Below are 21,830 nucleotides of genomic sequence, written 5' to 3' on the forward strand. Positions count from 1 at the left end.
GAAACATCAGCGCTTGATGTTTTCTAACCTGCAGTAGACTCAGATTTGAAGCATCTGCAGTCTTTTGCTTTTTGGAATGAGAATAGTTCCCATTGCCAAGGGAAGCTGTTCTTCTTCCAGTTCTTCCACTATCCTCTTTATCTGCTGTTGAGACGAGGAACCACTACTGGAATTCTCCACACGACAATCACTGTGGCTATTTTGTACTGGGCTAGCAGCACTTAAGAATTTTAAGCTCAAACAATTATGCTGCAAACATTATCATGATTGAGACTCTGGAATTCAACATACAAAAAGAATAAAGGCATGAAAGACAATGCAATTCCTAGGTCATGGTGAAAAATAGTAAGATATCCTAGATAAAGGGGCTCAAACTTGAACTGGCAGACACAAACATTTGATCCTATAATAACTGTAGTCAGGAAATAATTCAGAATTCCTGTTACAAATTGACAAATGATAATATAAATTATCAATGAAATGTGTTCTGCATCCATTGCCTGCATCTCTACATTTTAGGTATTCTCAATTAAGTACCGTTTTAAGCTACAGGTAGTTCAGATCTTTAGCAAAAAGAATAGCTTGTATAACAAACAAAAACACAGAAGATATTAACTTTAGTAGGTGCGAGATACAAAAGCTGGATGGTTGCATTGATGCTGCTGACCTCTGCTGTCTGTTCTCAGTTTCTGTTCAAGCAGTCTGAATAAAACGTATTGCTTAGCAATGCAAGAAAGAAATCCAAAAGAAAATGGTTGCACTATGTTTTAATATGGGTTTGCAAGAATACATTAGTCTAGATATTTTCTGGTGAAACATATTTTGAGCTACACGAACGATGCTTTACTGACATTCATTAATTACAAACAATTCGATCAACTGCAGGAAAATAACATACTTCTGTTAATTTGATCTTGATCCTCACAGATTGTGATGCACATGCACGTGGAGACTTCCTCATGGCACTAATGAAAGATTCCGCTGAGGGCCATCAATGATGAAGCAGGATTTAACTGGAGGACTGAGGCCTGAATCCTTAATCCTCCAGTATTGATTTGTAAAAGGAGGCATTTTATTTTGCTTTGATATTTTTGCACATAAGTTTGTTTTTCAGCATTTTTTCTTTGTGTTTACATCATTCTTATATCTTACTGTTGGTGTTTTTGAGCCCTTGCTTTTATGTCCAACTCCTTGCCTTGGACTTCAGCCCAATCATATATATATAATTTTCTTTTTCTTCGACCTGATGCCTCATTCCCTGATACAATTTCTTCCCCTCATTCCTCTTCATTCCCAAAAGCGGAGTCTCTTTGAGTGTTAGGCCTTTCCTTAATATTACCTCTTCCCTGATGTTCCTTCCTTGATTCCTCCCCAGTCTTTTCTCTTCCGTGATATTACTTCATTCCATGATGTCCCATACTGCACCACCACATCAATCTCCCAAAGGCCTCGACAATTGCAGAGGTCTTTGCAGAGCTAGCAGGAAAAATGTGTTTGCGTATGTTTACATGTATAATATCAGTTTCATGAAGGATCGCAGTTAAGGTGTTATGTACAGTAGAATTTGACTATTGGGGTCTTTGCACAAAACTCTTGATAGTTCTGCTTTACTGAACCTTTTTCAGCATGCCTCATTTTTGTTGGAGGTATTAATATATGAAGTGATTTTATTAACCATGATTGCCTCAATGATAGACACAAAATACTGGAGTAACTCAGCGGGTTAGGCAGCATCTCTGGAGAACATGGATAGGTAACATTTTGGTCGGGATCCTTCTTTAGATTGAATTACTCCAGCATTTTGTTCTTATCATATCATCATATCATATATATACAGCCGGAAACAGGCCTTTTCGGCCCTCCAAGTCCGTGCCGCCCAGTGATCCCCGTACATTAACACTATCCTACACCCACTAGGGACAATTTTTTACATTTACCCAGCCAATTAACCTACATACCTGTACGTCTTTGGAGTGTGGGAGGAAACCGAAGATCTCGGAGTAAACCCACGCAGGTCACGGGGAGAACGTACAAACTCCTTACAGTGCAGCACCCGTAGTCAGGATCGAACCTGAGTCTCCGGCGCTGCATTCGCTGTAAAGCAGCAACTCTACCGCTGCGCTACCGTGCCGCCCACGTTTATCTTCGGTATAAACCAGCAACTGCAGTTCCTTTTTATTAAGGTTCCTCTTTACTACATTACCTCAATGATGTTTGTTGGAATTTTTAAAAATAATGAAAACTACTTTTAATTAATCTTCTGGAATGCGGATTGCCACAGTTTTGATATCCATATTGTAAACTTGTTATTCTATCAAAGAGGAAGAAAGATTCTAAGGGGAGTAAGAGGCGACTGTGGCTGACAAGGGAAGTCAAGGACAGTATAAAAATAAAAGAGAAGTATAACATAGCAAAGATGAGCGGGAAGCCAGAGGATTGGGACTCTTTTAAAGAGCAACAGACGATAACTAAAAAGGCAATACAGGGAGAAAAGATGAGGTACAAGGGTAAGCTAGCCAAGAATATAAAGGAGGATAGTAAAAGCTTCTTTAGGTATGTGAAGAGAAAAAAAATAGTTAAGACAAATGTGGGTCCCTTGAAGACGGAAGCTGGTGAATTTATTATGGGGACAAGGAAATGGCAGACGAGTTGAACAGGTACTTTGGATCTGTCTTCACTAAGGAAGACACAAACAATCTCCCAGATGTACTAGTGGACAGAGGTCCGAGGTGACGGAAATACTGAAGGAAATTCACATTTGGCAGGAAATGGTGTGTAGACTGATGGGACTGAAGGCTGATAAATCCCCAGGGCCTGATGGTCTGCATCCCAGGGTACTTAAGGAAGTGGCTCTAGAAATCGTGGACACATTGGTGATCATTTTCCAATGTTCTTTAGATTCAGGATCAGTTCCCATGGATTGGAGGGTAGCTAATTTATCCCACTTTGTAAGAAAGGAGGGGGAGAGAAAAATGGAAATTATAGACCAGTTAATCTGACATCAGTGGTGGGGAAAATGCTGGAGTCAATTATAAAAGAAGAAATTGCGGAACATTTGGATAGCAGTAACAGGATCATTCCGAGTCAGCATGGATTTACAAAGGGGAAACCATGCTTAACTAATCTTCTGGAATTTTTTGAGGATGTAACTCGGAATATGGACAAGGGAGAGCCAGTGGATGTAGTATACCTGGACTTTCAGAAAGCCTTTGATAAGGTCCCACATAGCAGATTAGTGGGCAAAATTAGAGCTCATGGTATTGGGGGTAGGGTACTGACATGGATAGAAAATTGGTTGGCAGACAGGAAACAAAGAGTAGGGATTAACGGGTCCCTTTCAGAATGGCAGGCAGTGACCAGTGGGATACCGCAAGGCTCGATGCTGGGAACACAGCTATTTACAGTATACATTAATGACTTAGATGGAGGGATTAAAAGTAACATTAGCAAATTTGCAGATGACACAAAGCTGGGTGGCAGTGTGAACTGTGAGGAGGATGCTATGAGGATGCAGGGTGACTTGGACAGGTTGTGTGAGTGGGCAGATGCATGGCAGATGCAGTTTAATGTGGATAAGTGTGTGGTTATCCACTTTGGTGGTAAGAACAGGAAGGCAGATTATTATCTGAATGGTGTCAAGTTAGGAAATGGGGAAGTACAAAGAGATCTGGGTGTCCTTGTTCATCAGTCACTGAAAGTAAGCATGCAGGTACAGCAGGTAGTGAAGAAAGCTATTGGCATGTTGGCCTTCATGACAAGAGGCATTGAGTATTGGAGCAAAGAGGTCCTTCTGCAGTTATACAGGGCCCTAGTGAGACCGCACCTGGAGTACTGTGTGCAGTTTTGGTCTCCAAATTTGAGGAAGGACATTCTTGCTATTGAGGGAGTGCAGCATAGGTTCACTAGGTTAATTCCCGGAATAGCGGAACTGTCATATGTTAAAAGACTGGAGCGACTGGGCTTGTATACACTGGAATTCAGAAGGATGAGAGGGGATCTTATTAAAACATATAAGATTATTAAGGGATTGGACACGCTAGAGGCAGGAAACATGTTCCCAATGTTGGGAGAGTCCAGAACAAGGGGCCACAGTTTAAGAATAAGGGGTAGGCCATTTAGAACGGAGATGAGGAAAAACTTTTTCCCTCAGAGAGTTGTAAATCTGTGAAATTCTCTGCCTCAGAAGGCAGTGGAGGCCAATTCTCCGGATGCTTTCAAGAGAGAATTAGATAGAGCTCTTAATGATACCGGAGTCAGGGGGTATGGGGAGAAGGCAGGAACGGGGTACTGATTGTGAATGATCAGCCATGTTCACATTGAATGGCGGTGCTGGCTCGAAGGGCCGATAGCACCTATTGTCTATTGTCTATTTTCTATTGTCATGCATTTGAACTGTCATCATATGTTTATTTTTCACAAAATTCTCTGATAGGCCAGATTTATATCAATTTTGTTATCAGAGACTTTACTTTATGTAACGTACAGTTATAGATTCAACTTAGTTTATTGTCATAAACACCAGGATGCAGTAAAATTTCTTGTTCACATGAAACTGATAGAGTTAAGAGTTTACATACAGTATATATACAACAATACATGCAATGATGAGGACTAAACAGAAGAATGGTGCAAGTGTATAGTGCAAAAGCCAAGTAGTGCAAAAGAATATTAAAGTACAATAATGAAGTAAAGAGCAAGTATTCGTGGCAGTAGCTCTGGGAAGGGGGTGTGAAATATGTGATCTGTTCGGCTGTTAGAGAGCTGTGGGGAAAAAGCTGTTCCAAAGTTTGGTTTATGTGCCTTCCAGCTTCTGCATCTTTTCCCAGAAGTTAAAAAAGAGAAAAGTAGGCAAAAGCTGTCGGGCATCCTTGACAATACTTCCAGCCTTTCTGATGGAACACGCTGTGAGGGTGGACTGCATGGGAGGAAGTGATGAGCCTGTGATGATACATGATAATGAATAATAACAAAGCTACATGCAGCAGATTGCTGAAAATGTTTGTGAAATTCTCCATATGGCAATGCATGCAATGTGTACAAATTCAGTCTTCCTTGATGTAGTTCAACTTACTGTAGCAGTTGTACTGAATACAAAACTGACAAGCAAACTGAAGACAAGAAAATCCCAAACCATACTGCAGAAGAATCGATGGTGATGTTAGACTGGCTAAAGTATAGAGGCTAATTCATTTTTTAATCAAAAATATTGAGGGTGGAAGAAAACCAGAAGCCTCTGCTTCTTCAAAAAATTATTATCCCTCAATTCCATTTCAATCACTTAAGCAGAGTATTTCTTTCCAATAATAATTTGAAGCATCATAAGTCTTGGCTCTGTGTAGATATATCCTGATATTAATACTGACTGGCTGAATAGATTTTATGGTAGTCTTATAGTAAATAAGTCCAGTCACATTGTATATTTCAAAAGATATTCTGATACATTTCTTATTTGATGGTCTTTAAACTTATTTGAATAACATTTTTTAACATTATAATTACAAAATTAATATTGAACTTGAAGTGTACTTCAGCTGTTGCAAACAGAACTTTCTGAGGAATTAGTCCTATCAGAAAAATTTAATCCTAGCTCCTGTCAGTCATCCTTTGTGTTCCCATATCTTATGTAATTTCATTTTTGAGATGATCGGCAACAGAATTAAGGTGAGATCAGAACTTTGAATGAGGAATTTTGGTCACTGCCTTGCAGCCCTGTAAGGCAGCAACTCTACTGCTGTGCCACCGCCATTGATCTAGTTCTGTATTCTTGTGCAGAGCCCTTGGGCATTGTGGAGGGAATCAATTGCCCTCATGCCTTGGGAAGCCTGTAATGTATCTGAACTGCTGTATGCATACTGCCATCTACCATCTAACTAGGTATTACATATACAAGTGCAAACATAGTGAGGTGCTGTGAAGTGATATGTTACGATCGTGACATAAATTTTGAAAGCAAAAGGAAGGATTGGTGATGTTGACAGTTGGATCGTTCAATAGGGCAGAAAAAAAGATTAACATGAATCTTCAGTCATATTAATGTCATTATGTTTAGTTCAATACGGTTGTCATGTTCTGTATATAGTGCTCTGTCACCTTTCTCCCTTACTTGCCAAATTTACCTGGTTACTAGATACCGTGTTGGAGCAATTTGTGTTTGGTAGCTGTCTTAGCATATTATATCATTTTGTATCTTGCTGTATTATTTTTGGACACTTGGGGGTTGTCGTGAGATGAATACATATATGGGCATATGGGCATATATGGACTGGGAGGAGCCAGAATTAGGAGTATAATTGGGAATGCACTGATGTAATGCTTCAGACACGAGGGGAGTTTGGCTAGATACAATTCTTACCAAGTCTATGATGGGAGAAATACTATCTGTTTGTAATACTACTTCAATAAACGACTAATTAAACTGAAACTTCGTGAAGATCACTCTGTTGTTGTTAATGTCAAGAAAGAATGTCAATCAGCATCTATAATGTGCTCTCATTCTTTAATCCCATGACTTTTGTTGATTTTTTCTTTCTAACTGGCTCCAAAAACTCATTGACTGGATGACCTCCTTAACCTCATGGCAAATAGTCTCGCCCTATCAACAATATTCTCTTTGTCCAGTTCATCCTTTCTCCTACCCAACTAGCACCCCTCCCCTCCCCCCCCCCCCCACCCCCATCTGCACAAATTAAAACTTTTTCCTCTCTTTCCCAGTGATGTTGAAAGGTCCTTGACCTGGTATTTCTTTCCTGAAGTGGTACAATAACCTAGTTTTCTTTTGGGCTGTCAGTGAAAAAGCCCCAAAAAGAAAATTAATAGGTGGTTTGGATAGATAGGTTGGATGATCAAATGTTGATCTGCCTGCTAAATAATTCTACTCCTTTCGTGAAGTGGTGACTAAAGGAGACGACTCGATGAAAGAATCGAAATTGCCGCTGTACCAAGTATTCTAACTATATTGCAAGTTATACAATTAATGATATCACCATAAGAAAAGCCACTACTACTGACAGATTACTGGTTATTTTCAGATTGAGTTCAATCATCAAAATTGATTAAAAAAAACACTGATATCATTGAACTAACAGAGCAAATGCCTTCTTACTGCCACACAAAAATTGGCCACATTTTATATAAACTTAATTAACATGCAACCAAACAATAATACAGCATTTGTGAGAGTGTTGATTTAAAACAAAACCTACATACCCAAAGTGCAAATTAAAAAAAAATGCTAAAAGCATCTTAAAACAATGAACAGCAATTTATTTCCAATCCATAAATCCTCAGGGAAGGTTGCAGATCTTTTGATTTAGCTTTACACCTTTATAATAATTAAAAACAAAATTGTGATGCAATGATTGACCTGAGGTGAATTTATTGCCTAACATAAGTGAGGTTTACGATGCAATATGTTTTTAGCAATTTGAACATAATTTCTGAATTATATCTTTATTCCACAATTATGCAATTTGAACGACAGGGCAAGAACAAATTCACAGAATGAGTAAATAATGAAGTAGGTGCATTTAAGCCTGTAAAAGAGCTTGTGCTGAGTTTCTACTTCTGACAGATCTTCAATCAGCATCTATAATGTGCTCTCATTCTTTAATCCCATGACTTTTGTTGATTTTTTCTTTCTAACTGGCCCCCAAAACTCATTGAATGGATGACCTCCTTAACCTCATGGCAAATAGGCTCTCCCTATCAACAATATTCTCTTTGTCCAGTTCATCCTTTCTCCTACCCAACTAACCCCCCACCCCACCCCCTGTTGAAAGGTCCTTGACCTGGTACTTCTTTCCTGAGGTGGTGCAATAACCAATTTTTTGGGGGGCTGTCAGTGGAAAAGCCCCAAAAAGGAAATTGATAGGTGGTTTGGATAGGTTGGATGATCAAATGATGATCTGCTGGCTAAATAATGAAAAATATCCATCTCCAGATAGCATGTCACGATCTGCTGGAATTAATGTGACTAAGTAATGTTTCTGACTCTTGTTATGTTGTTAAGAGTGGATATGTATATTTGATTTTGGCATTGTTGGGTTAACAACTGTAAGCAGTATGAGGACATGAATGCTGTTTAGTTTAAGCACCTATTGTCGAGCTTAGGTGAAGCAGCCAGAGTGATGACCCTGAACCATGGTGTTACTGATAATATGAGGCTTGCATACACCTACAATGAACTCACTATAGAGTTCTGCAAGAGTTTGCCAGTCCCATACACATAAAATAATTGACACAAGGAACTGCAGATACTGGTTTACCAAAAAAAACCCCACTAAGTGCTAGAGTGACTCAGCGAGCCAGGCAGTTTCTCTGGAGAACATTGATAAGTGACATCTTAGGTCAGGATCCTTCTTCAGACTGATTGTAGTATTGGTGAGAAAGCTGAAAACGAGATGGGGGCAGGACAAAGCCTGGCAAATGATAGATGGATACAGGTGAGTGGTTGATTGGCAGATGGGTGGACAAAAACTAGAGATGAAAATGAGACAGAAGGGTCAGATATGGAGAGGAGAGGAATGAAATGTAAAGCCAAAGGGAGGCATATAGGTGGAAGGGGACAATGGGAAGGGGAGCGGGATAGTAGGTGAAATTGATAGTGGATGATAGTGGGCACCAGGGTGAGGCACAGGAAAGAAAGGGGAGAAAGGGGGAAAAGGGGTAGGGGGGAATTCTTACCTAAAATGGGAGTATTCAGTGTTCATATCAATGGGTTGTAACCTACTCAAATGGAATGCATGTGGCCTCACTCTAGCAATGGAGGAGGTCCATGTCAGCATGGGAAGGAGTTAAAATGGTTAGCAACCAGGAAATCTGGCAGATTTAGGATTATTACACTGGTATTGCAAAAATATAGTCCAGTGGCATTAGAAAACATGCCATCAGTCACGATTGCACTCCTTGGAATTGCAGGAGCATAGTCTCTGTTGTCACATATAAAAAAAAGTACTTTTAGAACATGTTACATCTTGTGATGTATGCGATCCAGGATAATTAGAAGAGCGAGGGTAGTTTATTTTTGTGTTTAAGAATATTTTTACTTGGAACAAAAATGATCTCTTTGAATCACAGACAACCAAGGTACCTCAATCTGTATCTCAAAGTACATAATAGTTATACTTCCTTTCAATATTTTCAATTCCACTATTTTCATGCATGACTGCAGCAAGAAATTACATATCAGTCTGACAAAAGCTGTACTATTAACATTTTTAACACAGTGCCTTGAAATCAAAATAAATGCTTTGACATCTGATTCAGGGACAGCAAGTTTTGTTTCATTAGGGTGAAATATCTTTGCAATATATTGTACTTTGAAAATAGAACAGGTGTCATTTTAAACCCTAGCTACATGAACTGTGAGAAATTCTCATTTTGTTCACAAAATTGAGATGCAAAAACCAATTTGTAGAAACTATTTGTGTTGTGCTTAAAACATTCTGAGCAAATGTTCAGAACTACTTTTGAGGTAAATTGCATTTTTCCCTGGTGGCTTGGCAATCATTTATGGTCTATTAATGACTGATTCTCATTATTTTAATTAATTTAGAAGTTTTCATAAAAGTATACTGTACAACTCGGTCCCTTTCTGCATTTTTATTGCTGCCCATTTTTACTTAATAACAAAATGTTGAATTTAATTATGTGTAAATCCATTTGCCCTTGATTTTAAGGTATTTATTTTGCTACTGCAATCTGATATCATTATCTGGAAGGTTAATATTGTAAATTAATCACATAAGTTAACTCCAAATTGTGTGAGCAAATGTGTCACTGTTAGCGCTCATTGTTAAAAAGGAGCCTAAATAAATTGAGGCTGGCTATTTGCACCTGTTGGGACAGATATCAGACTTACTTGACAATTGTGCCGTTTTCTTTTATAAATGAAACAGTAATACCATTTGTTAAATACCCACGTGGAAGAGAAATTGTCAGGATCCTTTTATATGGGAAATTACAAATAATGTGATTTGTCGCTCACAGTTTTGTGACACCTTTTATTCCAAATCTGTATAGCTTTGTCACTGAGCCTGATGTTTACTTTTTAAAACATTGTCAATATGTTAAGATAGGGACAATGCTTTTAAAGATTGGATTATGAGCAAAACCACACCACGTGGTAAATATATTCTAACAAAATCTTTGTTTTTTTTAGCAACAACGGCGCCTTGACCTTCTGACCATAACAAACCCTGGTGAGTACAAATGCTGTTTAAAATTTTCTGCATTATACAAAAGCTGCCGGAGTTTGGAATTTTCTCTGACATTAAGTTAAAGGCCTGTTAAGTTTTGCATATCATCAAGTGACGGTGAAATTGGAGATGGCTTAATGTTTTTATGGCTGCCTATTTAAACCTTCAGTTTCAGAATGATTGATTTTATTCTCCCTTAAGGTTTTTCCCTGGAGGAGAAGAGCTTTTGTTATAAAGACAGTAGCTGTTTAGATACTATGGGTAATATGATATAAACCTGTACCATTTAAGTCAATTTTGTTTGTTAAATGGGTAGAAATTGAAAATTTGATACTATTTTGTCCATACACTCAGTATATTAATTTCTGTTGAGGCAAATGTATTTAGATTTAGCTTTATTGTTGTCATGTTTATCAAGGTACACTGAAAAGCTTTGTTTTGCATGCTACCCATATAGATCAAATATATGTTAAATAAATACAATCAAGTGAACCCAAGTACAATAGATACAGCAAAGGGGAATATAATTCACAAAATTGCAGCGGCCTGGAATTGCGCTTGGATCCCAGTTGCGTCGATGACCCTGGCCTGCTTGTGGTCAGGGAGGGTGGGGTGGGTGGGGGGAAGATGAGAATCGGCGGAAGCAGTGATACCGGCCCATAGGTATGGACCTGCAAAATCAGTGGCCCCAGCTTGGGAGCAGCGGAGGAGGCTTTGAGGGTCGGCAGTGACATTTGTGTCAGTGGGCCTGGCCTGTGAGTGGCCGAGGATGCGGTGAAGATTGGTGTCAGTCGGCCCGGCCTGTGAGTGGTCAGTGAGCATTGGTGCTGCATCTTCCAGCGGCAGTTGGCGTTGCAGGTTTTGGCCTCATGGAGGTTGGCCACGTGGCACGATTCTGCGGTGGGGCCTCTGGTCTGAGGGCAGTTAGGAGCATGGCTACATTGCGGAGAGTTGGTGGAGCCCAGTCTGGAGGCGGGAATATTGAATATTGACTTCCTTACTTTAAGTAGCACTTGCTTTCCCTCTCTCTCCATCCCTCTCCCATCCTAGTTCTCTGACTAGTTTGACTGTCCTTCTGATTAAACTTTACTTTGTATGCCTCGTTGTTACCTTTCCCTAGCTAACTGATCTATTCCATATTTTCCTGACCTTCATCCCCTTTGATCTCTTGTTTTCACACCTTACCCTACCATATTTCTCGTTTCCCTCTCCCCTGACTCTCCGTCTGAAGAAGAGTCTCGACCTAAAACGTCACCCATTTCTTCTATCCAGAGATGCTGCCTGTCCTGCTGATTTACTCCAGCTTTTTGTGTCTTCCTTTGGGGCATTGGTGTGCCATTTTGGCTGTCACACCAATGTGGTTAGTCCATGACAGATCGTTGGTAATATTAACGCCAAAGAACTTGAAGCTCTCAACCATTTTCACTTCGACACCCTTGATGCTGATTTGATCATGTACTCCACCATGCTTTCTGAGGTTGATATCTAGCTCTTTAATCTTGCTGACATGGAGGGAGAGGTTATTGTCCTGACACCATGTTACTAAGTTCTGTATCTTTTCCTGAACTCCGTATCATCATTGCTCATGATCCAGCCCACCACAGTGATGTCATCTGCAAACTAGTAGAGTTAGCGCTGAATTTGGCTACACAGTCATGTGTGTAGAGGGAGTATAGTAAGGGACTGTGAATGCATCTTTGCGGGCATTGGTGTTGATAATTATCGTGGAGGATGTGTGTCACTTATACCTCACTGATTGTAGTCGGATGATCAGAAAGTCGAGAATCCAGTGCAGAGGGTCGTGCTGACTTCAAGGTCCAGGAATTTGAAGATGAGTTTGGATGGCATTATAATTTAGAAAGCGGAGCTAAAGTTGATAAATAGGAGGCTGATGTAGGTGTTCTTGTTGTCTAGCCACTCTGAGACATCCTGGATATTGGCATCAGGGAGGTTATACATCCCTTTCCTGCTGGTTACCCATCTTCTTTATGTCCTGCACCTGGAGTGTGACCACCTCTTTACAACACCTATCAACAAAGCCTTTAGTCTCCCAGATGATCCTGAGGTCATCCAGTTACAGCTCTAATTCCCTCACACAATCATTCCGGAGTTGCTGCTGACGTACTTCCCACAGGTGTAGATCTCCGAGTCACTGGGACTTTCCTGGACTTATAGACAATAGACAATAGGTGCAGGAGTAGGCCATTCAGCCCTTCGAGCCAGCACCGCCATTCAATGCGATCATGGCTGATCACTCTCAATCAGTACCCCGTTCCTGCCTTCTCCCCATACCCCCTCACTCCGCTATCCTTAAGAGCTCTATCCAGCTCTCTCTTGAAAGCATCCAACGAACTGGCCTCCACTGCCTTCTGAGGCAGAGAATTCCACACCTTCACCACTCTCTGAATGAAAAAGTTCTTCCTCATCTCCGTTCTAAATGGCCTACCCCTTATTCTTAAACTGTGGCCCCTTGTTCTGGACTCCCCCAACATTGGGAACATGTTTCCTGCCTCTAATGTGTCCAATCCCCTAATTATCTTATATGTTTCAATAAGATCCCCCCTCATCCTTCTAAATTCCAGTGTATACAAGCCCAATCGCTCCAGCCTTTCAACATACGACAGTCCCGCCATTCCGGGAATTAACCTGGTGAACCTACGCTGCACGCCCTCCATAGCAAGAATATCCTTCCTCAAATTTGGAGACCAAAACTGCACACAGTACTCCAGGTGCGGTCTCACCAGGGCCCGGTACAACTGTAGAAGGACCTCTTTGTTCCTATACTCAACTCCTCTCGTTACGAAGGCCAACATTCCATTGGCTTTCTTCACTGCCTGCTGTACCTGCATGCTTCCTTTCATTGACTGATGCACTAGGACACCCAGATCTCGTTGAACTCCCCCTCCTCCTAACTTCACACCATTCAGATAATAATCTGCCTTTCTATTCTTACTTCCAAAGTGAATAACCTCACACTTATCTACATTAAACTGCATCTGCCATGTATCCGCCCACTTCCCACATCTTGCAGGAGGTATATCAGTGCCCTAACTGCCACCCCTACTGCACTAAGACCAAGGACTAAGGACTGCCTCAAAGTGTCCCTCAAAGACTTGGACATCAACCTCAGCACTTGGGAGTCTCTTGCTCTGGACCGTCCAACCTGGCGTAGCAAGCTCACCACAGGAGCCCGTGCAGCAGAGAACAGACGCCCGGGCTACCTCCACTTCCACTGCAGCAGCCATCCACTTGTGTCCTACGTGTGGGCGTGCCTTCCGGGCCCGGATTGGCCTCACCAGTCACTTCCGGACCCACAGTCACCAATCCTCCAACTGAAAGTGAAGTCATGGTCATCTTCGAACCCGAAGGACGAACAACAAGACCAAGGAAGAGTTATATAAAAAAACTTACATTATCTTGCCATCATCCTCTGATCAGTTTCTTTGGGGAAGCCTCGCAAGAAAAATGCCAGCATTTATTTAGCTACTTTTAGCAAAACATATACTTATATTCCAAGGTTTCACTGTTCACCAACATTCCCCAGGCCCCTGCCCCTTATATTTCAGTCATGACCCCACATGTTACACAAATGAGTTTTGAGCAAGTAGAGCAGGCTGAGACTCTAAAATTGAGAAGATTCAGGCAAAAAGCAATTCAGCTGACATTGCATATCACAAGGGTTGCACCAGGTAAGAAGAAGTACAATAGAAGTGACATAGTACTTGGATGTCTTGGGCTAGTTTCTCTTTTTTCCCCTCATAAATATTTTTTCCAATGAATCTTTTTTTGGTCTCTGGCAAATATGTTTATTGAATAGCAAGTTCCTTTGTGCACAATGTGAGGAGCAAGAACTAAGAGTTAGAATTCAATAAACCATTGATAGATTATTGAAGAACTAACTGTCGATGGAAGGGCAAGGACAAGATATCAACTACTTCACCATACTTAAACATCACAGTCATGAATGCATTCAATCCAGCTAAGTATAGTTCACCTCCTTTTATAGCTGCATCCTCTTCCGCTCCCCTTGTTTGCTCCTCATTTGCAAACATTTATTTGAACCTGCTTTCCATCTGTGTCCAATTTATCATCCACAGCACTTGAGCAAATCCAACCAAAGAATCCATCCATTCAATGTGAAGAGATTGGTTAGAAACAAAAAATAGTGAAATCTCATAATGAGCACAGGGGTCAGATGGGTGAAGGCATCTATCTATTGAAAGTGGATGAAATTAATATTGTGGTAGATAGAAGGGAGTGGAGGGTTTAGAGAGGGAAAATAAATGCTACTAAATGGGGTGACATCATAAAGTTGATGAAGGCAGCCCAGTTGTTGTTATTAATCAGAAATTTGAAATGTCAAAAGCCATTTGGTAAAGGATGATAGTAAAATAACCAAGGGTACAAAGATGGAGAGCAGTGGTGAATGGGTATTTTTCTTAGTATGTAGAGGAACCTCAGAAATTAATATTGGGATTTTGTTATATTAACGTTGTGGAGTTTGGATGTTAAATATAATTGACAAAAGAACTTCAGAAACGTAGGGGGAAAAAAAGGATTTATTTGCACAGTTGGTAAATAATATGAGGCATATTACTTGAAGAGTTTAGTGACATCAGATTCCATAGTAATTTTCATAAAGTGCTAGAGTAACTCAGTGGGTCAGCATCTTTGGAGAGCATGGATAGATGATGTTTTGGATCAGGACCCTTCTTTGGACTGATTATGGAGAGGTGGAGAGAGTTGGATGAGAGATGGGGCAGGAAAAAGCCCTGTTGTTAACAGGTTGAAACAGGTGAGAGGAGTTTTTGACAGGCAGATGGTGGACAAATACCAGAGATGAAAAGAGATGAGAGATCCTCACCATGTCCACCATCTGCCTATCAATTGCTGTCTCCACTGTTGCAGGACCTTATGCTATGATTTGGTCCTGGCAGTTTAAAAATAATAATTTTCATTTTTCTAAATGAACTTAATTATAATAATCTATGTTTCTTAAAATTATTAAAACATTTTGTAACTAATCTGGGTATTTATGATATTAGACTGTACATTTAAAAGCGACACGTAAAGGGAGTGTGATTAAATGTAACAAGAACTGCTGTCAGGCGTGTTCATGGGATGGATAAATGTCAAATGAAATTTGATGCAGAGAGCTTTAGTACAATATTTTTGTGGATAAAGTCAAAATAATGGACATCTTGACTTTGGTTTCATTACATGCCTTATTTGCAAAATGGCACATGGCATTGGCAGGTGTGTTATCATGGTCTGAAGGCTTTTGTTGCAGAGAAGGCAGGATTTGGAGTAGATGAGCCTTTACAGCTTAGCAAGAACAAGATGCAATTAGTGAAGGGTCCCAGGATCAGTTCTTGACCCTCAATGTTTTACTATTTATATAATGGTATGGAGGTAAGGACATATTGACCTTTGTTGCAGCCAGCCTTGAGTTCAGTAAGAGGAAAGTATTGTAACAATTCTACAAACCATTGGTGAAACCATACATGATCACTGTATTTAAGGATGCACCGACATTGGAGGCAGTATCAAAGAAATTTACCATCACAAAATAAATTTTCCAAAGGATGTAGAGGTCACTTAAAACTTTGGTATTTGGATTTTCTATTCTAGCAGAGGGTGGCGAATCTCAGGAATTGTCGATTCTGGAAAGTTAAAGAGAAAAGATCAATGGAGGTACAGGTATATGAAAAGGAAGTAGATACATTTTTGAAAGAATACACAATTGAAGGGTATGGATAGCTGGCACAGGAGAGGTGTTGATGCCAAGGGCAGGTTCCACACAGTGCTCTCCCTGTCAATGCATAGAACACATTGAGCTCATCTGGGAGTGATGCTTCGCTGTTGCTTGAGGTGCCCCCTGGTTTTGCTTTGTTGGACGTGATTGTGTTCAAGCCCTGCCACGGCTCCTGAACGTCCATCTCATCCTCCTGTTGAGAGCTAAAGTCCCTTTTAGCCTTTTTTGATAGCTTTATCAAAGGTCGCATCTGGACCTCATATGAATCGGCGTCGCCAAACATGAATGGCTGAAATCTGGTTCTAAGAAGAACGCGGACCTTCGGGTTCATCCAAGGCTTCTGGTTGGAGAACGTTTGGATGGTTTTCATCAGAATACACTCCTCCACACATTTCCTTATGAAGTCATATTCCCAAAGAGAGGTTAAGGGATGGGGTGATGGGCATCTCTGATGGCGGTATTGCAATGGTTGAAGGTATTAGATCCTCTGGTGCTGCAGGACACATGCTGGTGGTAGTTAGGGAGTGATTTCTTCAGGTTGGCTTTGTTGAAATCTCCAGCTATGGTGGGAAAGGAGTCGGGATACGCTATCTGTTTTTGTTGACCACGGCGTGCAGCTCCTCCAGTGCTGGATGAATGATGGCCTGGGGTATGACATAGACTGTGGTCATGGTGATGGAGGTGAATTTCATCGAGAGGTATAATGAATGGAAATCATTATGATTCTTTAGAATATTATTGAGCAACGAGCTGTGGAAGGAGAATGGTTAGATGTTTTTAACAAAGTTAACAAACAAGGGTTGAATGAATTGTTACTGCTGATAGAAGGGAATGCAGAAGGGAGGTGACAATCAGATCAACTAACACCTTAATCGAGCAACTTGTTATGCTTTTGCACCCAGTTTGTATGCTTGTGCCTGAAAATCCAGAACAAAAGGAGAGCAATGTCTTTCATTGCATCTTTCAATGACAGGTACTATTTCTTCAATGTGCATTGCACAAGAACTGAGATGATTAGAAGCAAATCATACACGCACCGCAGGTCATTGGTATAAACGTGAAATGTGATGTGATTGTCTGGTCCAATATCTAGTGAGATGTGATTCACATGGAACAAATCCATATTGATATTCTGCATCTTTATTCCAATTTGTAAAGTTGGAAAAGCCAAACATGTGTTATCTAGCAGCATGTTATACTCTGTCTATACGACATTTTCATCAATACCAGTAGAGTGAATTTTCCAGACTGTGAAACTCTGTGAGTGGCCAAGACTTTTATTAAAATGGAAGAACAGAACCCATTTTAAACTAACAATATTTCATGTGAGCATGTGTGTAATAAATTCCTTCTCAGTGCGCAGGCAAAAAGTACCATCACAAGATGCACTACGTAGGATTTCACAGGTGGTGGAAGCCTCACAGAATAAATGGGTTTTGTGAACTTTTTTTGTCAGAAAATCATCGTGGTGGTTCTTATAAAACAGCAAATCCAATTTCTAGGGAATGTTCTTAATTTTGTTCCTCATTGATGTCTGCATCGGGGTGCTTTTAATTCCCAGGAAACTGATTGACTTTTAGACAATAGACAATAGACAATAGGTGCAGGAGGAGGCTATTCGGCCCTTCGAGCCAGCACCGCCATTCAATATGATCAATGCTGATCATTCTCAATCAGTACCCCGTTCCTGCCTTCTCCCCATACCCCCTGACTCCGCTATCCTAAAGAGCTCTATCTAGCTCTCTCTTGAATACATTCAGAGAATTGGCCTCCACTGCCTTCTGAGGCAGAGAATTGCACAGATTCACAACTCTCTGACTGAAAAGGTTTTTCCTCATCTCAGTTCTAAATGGCCTACCCCTTATTCTTAAACTATGGCCCCTTGTTCTGGACTCCCCCAACATTGGGAACATGTTTCCTGCCTCTAACGTGTCCAACCCCTTAATAATCTTATACGTTTCGATAAGATCTCCTCTCATCCTTCTAAATTCCAGTGTATACAAGCCTAGTTGCTCCAGTCTTTCAACATATGACAGTCCCACCATTCCGGGAATTAACCTAGTAAACCTACGCTGCACGCCCTCAATAGCAAGAATATCCTTCCTCAAATTTGGAGACCAAAATTGTACACAGTACTCCAGGTGCGGTCTCAACAGGGCCCTGTACAACTGCAGAAGGACCTCTTTGCTCCTATACTCAACTCCTCGTTATGAAGGCCAACATTCCATTGGCTTTCTTCACTGCCTGTTGTACCTGCATGCTTTCTTTCAGTGACTGATGCACTAGGACACCCAGATCTCGTTGTACATCCCCTTTTCCTAACTTGACACCATTCAGATAATACTCTGCCTTCCTATTCTTACCACCAAAGTGGATAACCTCACACTTATCCACATTAAACTGCATCTGCCATGCATCCGCCCACTCACACAACCTGTCCGAGTCACCCTGCAACCTCATAGCATCTTCCTCACAGTTCACACTACCACCCAGCTTTGTATCATCTGCAAATTTGCTAATGGTACTTTTAATCCCTTCATCCAAGTCATTAATGTATATTGTAAATAGCTGCGGTCCCAGCACCGAGCCTTGCGGTACCCCACTAATTACTGCCTGCCATTCTGAAAGTGACCCATTTATCCTCACTCTTTGCTTTCTGTCTGTCAACCATTTTTCTATCCATGTTAGTACCCTACCTCCAATACCATGTGCTCTAATTTTGCCCACTAATCTCCTATGTGGAACCTTGTCAATTAATGTTTTCTATTAATTAGATGAATAAAATTCTCAGGATGTTAGTGTTGGTGGACAGACAGTTATTTATTTTTCATCCCAAATCAAAGCTGAATGCAGGTTTATCACATTGAAGAGATTTTTAGTCATTTTTATTGACATCGCCTTTTTATTTTCAGAATTCTTGAACAGAGTTCATATTTTCAAATCTGTTGCGTGCTAGTCAGCAGAAAGACAATACAAGATTACAATCGAGCTATCCACAGTGTACAGATGCATGAGGAAGGGAATAACTTAAATAACGTTTAGTGCTAGATAAAGTCCAGTAAAGTCCAATCAAAGATAGTCCAAGGGTCTCCAATAAGGACATATGTGGGTGAAATAGCTATAATAAAATAAACATTAAGTGATTTTTGACATAGCAACCTCATAGCATCTTTGTACATTTGAATAGTATTATTTGTACATGAAAACTATATTTCACATTATTGAGCATTTACAGAAAGATTTGTAATGATTGGGAAATTGACCACATGCTTCCAAACGTTTCACATTTTGGACCATCTGATATTTGCCTGGCATCAGATATGCAGTTAATGATGTTATCTAGTGTACAATGCCATTTCTACATTTATGAAGAGGCTAGTAAAGTTACAAGCTCTCTTTCACACTCATAGTTAAGAAAGCAGCAGACCCTGCAGTTTGCTTTAGAGAGATGTGAATTAATGGAGTTCCACTACAATGCTATTTTGCCCACAGCCTCTGCCAGATTCTTGTGAGCACCAATTTCTAAACATCAGCACATACTGTAGTTTGCTAAGTTGAATATTTTTGTGCATTTCGGTACTCCTTATTGTGTAAAAACAGATTATTCAATACCAGAAACTTTACATTTGATTTTAAAACAGATTACTTTATTCATGGTACTATTGGTACCAAACATTAACAGAATATGTAGTTTGATGAGATGCTCAACAATCTTGATAAGATTTAGAATTGTGATAGTTTTTCCACTAAATTGAATGATATATTGCACATGCTAATTTATTTCTTGTTAAATTATCTGTCAATACACTCTTTAGTTCACTGTCTTCAGTTAGCTAACAGCAGCACCTTTTTTATTTTCCTTCCTATTACTTGTATTAATAATTGATTTATGGCTGAACTATAACTCTCTCAGCATGTAGGAGATGAACAAGCACAAAAACTCATAAAATAGCCTGAAGAGCATTGACGGTTTAATATCATATCTTTGTGTCTCCTTATTAGTCAGTTTAAGATTTACTGAGAATACTTGAAAGTTAAGAAAATATGGGTTAAAACATCCATCAGTCTTGTGAAATATGGGTTAAAACATCCATCCGCCACTCTTTGTACTCTCCTGTGATTCTGGGCATTCAAGTTGCCGAACCAGGCCATAACGCAATCAGTCAATATGCTTTCTGTCATACACCTCTAGAAGTTCAAGTGTGAATTTGTCAACATACCAAATTTCCACACTCTTCTAAGGAAATAGATGCTTTGATGAGCTTTCCTTATGACTGCATCAAGTGTTAAGCCCAGGACAGATCTGCAGAGATATGCATGCCAAGGAAATTGAAGTTGTTGACTCTCTTCACCGCCAGTCCATTGATGAAGACCAGTTTGTGGATCCTCAGCTTTGCTTTCTCAAGTCAACAATCAGTTGCTTGGTCTTACTAACATCGAGAGCAAGATTGTTATTCTGGCACCATTCAATCAGATTCTCAATCTCCCTCCTATACTCTGACTCATCTTTCCCATGAATCGTCCAACAACGGTGTCATCAGTGAATTTACAGATGGCACTGGAACTGTGTCTGGCTACACAGTCATGGGTATAGAGTCTGTAGAATGAGCGTATTCTTATTGTCCAGGTGGTGCAGTGCATAGTGGAGAGCCAGCAAGATCCCATTCCCCGTTGATCTATTGTGGCAGTAGACAAACTGCTATCTATATATTAAAGCAATCACCAAGTTTACTTGAATCCCCAAAGGGCTGGTTGCTGATTTGGAGGTGGATACTTAAAAATGGAAAGCGCATATGCTTAACTTGCAGCAGAATCTGAAAGAAGTATATCTAGCTGCACTGTGGAATTTGCAGCAGGATCTACACATTATTTCAGATGGATTTTACTCCAAAGCCTTGATGTCTGCCAGAAAAATTATCTTCTGATCTTCAGTTCAATTTTTGCCAAATAATGATTGAGGCTTTTTAAGTTATTGTTGGAAATTGCTGCTTTCCAATTGGAATTGCCTGAGGTTGGCAAGTGTGAATGGGAACTGATGATAATAACAGAGACATAAACAAAATGGGCTGGAGACTTAACTGTGCCATTTGAACCCAAGGATTTTCTTGGTTTACAACAGTAACTTCAGTTGCCAGGAGCCAAACATGCTCCAATGATAAAACATAGGTGTCAGTGCTACAGTTTTGGTTCATTAACTTGCTGTAAGATTCTTTGCCACCCTCACTTCAAATTGAGAGTAAATAGGGAACTGATGAGGTGAAAATATCATTTTTTCTGTCATCATAAACTTGAGTCTGATTGTTTTTGTGAATTACCACACATTTAGGGAGTGTACAAGTGTACTTCAAAGCTAATACTGCAAAATTGTCATGACATAGATTCATAGAACTGTATAGCACAGAAATGGGCCTCTCGGCCCAACTGATCCATGGCGACCATGATCCGCTTCTACCCATTTGTCTGCATTAGGCCCAAATCCCTCTACTCTCTCAATTCCTTTAAACACAGTAAATATTTCTGCCTCAACTACCTCCTTCAGCAGTTTGTTTCATACAACCACCACCCTCTGGCTCAAAAACGTGCTCCTCAGATCTCATTTAAATTTCTGCCCACTAAATTTCATCCCGCACACACTTAGCCAAACAGCAGACGCAAATCAAGAAGATCTTGAACCACTCTTATCTATAATATCTCAGAATTGCACTTTCAGGAGTACACTAAAATATGTCAGCTGAAGCCAGTAGCTACTAACACCAGGAAAATATTGCCTTTATCAATCTCGATCACAACTAACTAGAATTTTATTCAGAGTGTGTCTTTCTAATGTAATCTTGGCTATTGTTCAAGAAGATTACTAAACCTGTATTCAGGATTACTGC

The 21,830-nt window shown here is 40.2% G+C and overlaps 1 protein-coding gene across 1 annotated transcript in view; it reads left to right on the forward strand.

The window, feature by feature from the left end:
• Positions 1–21,830, forward strand: part of agbl4 (AGBL carboxypeptidase 4) — a 318,402-nt gene that overhangs the window by 124,907 nt on the left and 171,665 nt on the right. The window contains exon 6 of the mRNA XM_078408101.1: positions 10,160–10,199. Within this exon, the coding sequence (XP_078264227.1) occupies positions 10,160–10,199 (40 nt within the window). The remainder of the gene's footprint in view (positions 1–10,159; positions 10,200–21,830) is intronic.

This window comes from Rhinoraja longicauda, chromosome 11, assembly GCF_053455715.1.
Source record: "Rhinoraja longicauda isolate Sanriku21f chromosome 11, sRhiLon1.1, whole genome shotgun sequence".
Taxonomy (NCBI): Eukaryota; Metazoa; Chordata; class Chondrichthyes; order Rajiformes; family Arhynchobatidae; genus Rhinoraja; species Rhinoraja longicauda.